Here is a 1,054-nt window from a genome sequence, read left to right as displayed (position 1 = left end):
CGGGTGTGTGGGGTGGGGCAGGCTGTCCGCGGTGCAGGCAAGAGGGTGTGGAACTCAGAAACGAGACTCAGGGAGGTGCTCTGCCCGGGGAGGGTATACGAGCCCCGGGGGTGGCAGAGATAAGACACCTGCCATGCCTGCGCTAGTCTGGACTTTCGGGAGTCCCTGGTCGGGGACCTGCCCTGCACTCACACCCAGAGGGGCCAGACCCGGCCCGACCCTCGTGTCTCACCGCTGACCGCCTTCTCCCCCACAGTGCGATGGCAGTGGAGTCGTTCACGGCCACAGCCCCCTTTGTCCAGATTGGCAGGTTCTTCCTCTCGGCAGGTGAGTCTCAAGCCCGCCCGAGGACCCAGCGAGCCCCGAGGCCCTGTGCTCCTGGGTGGCCTCCCGCAGGCCCGCACCCCACTACAGCCTCGGCGGGGGCTCTCCCAGCATCCTGCTTTCAGCCCAGGGCCCGAGGAAGGGTGAGCCCCAGGAGGCGAGGACGTCCCACCCCAGCCACGTGCCCCCATGACCTGGGCACTGCTGCGCTGTGTCCTGACCCGACAGTGCTGGGAGACCCTTCCTGCTGTGGCCCTCGGCTGGGGAGGGGATCAGGCCACCGCCACTCCCCGGGCTCCCCCTGTGAGCCCTGTCAGGCTCCCCCAGGGACTCCGCAGAGAAGCTTGCAGGGAGTAAACAGCGCCCCCGGCCACACTAACCATGGGCGCCCTCCCGGGCCTGACCCGAAAGCAGGGGAGAGGATACGGGGAGGAGAGGCCAGGTGATCCGGCCTTGGCCCGGCAGCCTTCCACTGCTCTGTCCACTGCCAGCCGGGCCCTGCCCTCAGTGGCTGTCAGTCTGGGAAGGGAGCCTGACTTGCACCCGGACAACTTTACCCCGAGGTGGGGTGGCGGAGACGCAGGGCTGCTCCTGGAGCCGTGGTCCTGACTTGGCAGGGAAGGGCAGAGGGAGGGCTTCCTGGAGGAGGTGGTGACTGACACAGGGGAAGCTGCAGGAGAGAGGGAGTGGGGCAGGAGCTCCTGGGCTGTGAGGAGTGGCAGGGAGAGCG

The 1,054-nt window shown here is 68.2% G+C and overlaps 1 protein-coding gene and 1 long non-coding RNA gene across 2 annotated transcripts in view; one reads left to right on the top strand and one right to left on the bottom strand.

The window, feature by feature from the left end:
* TMEM43 (transmembrane protein 43) overlaps window positions 1-1,054 on the top strand; it is a 16,520-nt gene that overhangs the window by 7,452 nt on the left and 8,014 nt on the right. Inside the window, exon 7 of the mRNA XM_006160684.3 lies at window positions 257-327. Within this exon, the coding sequence (XP_006160746.1) occupies window positions 257-327 (71 nt within the window). The remainder of the gene's footprint in view (window positions 1-256; window positions 328-1,054) is intronic.
* LOC106736224 (uncharacterized) overlaps window positions 1-1,054 on the bottom strand; it is an 8,423-nt gene that overhangs the window by 2,750 nt on the left and 4,619 nt on the right. The window lies entirely within an intron of this gene.

This window comes from Tupaia chinensis, unplaced genomic scaffold (assembly GCF_000334495.1).
Source record: "Tupaia chinensis unplaced genomic scaffold, TupChi_1.0 Scaffold000704_1, whole genome shotgun sequence".
In the NCBI taxonomy this organism is placed as follows: Eukaryota; Metazoa; Chordata; class Mammalia; order Scandentia; family Tupaiidae; genus Tupaia; species Tupaia belangeri.
The sequence above is the reverse complement of the archived record's forward strand: the minus strand, read 5'-3'. Positions and strand labels throughout refer to the sequence as shown.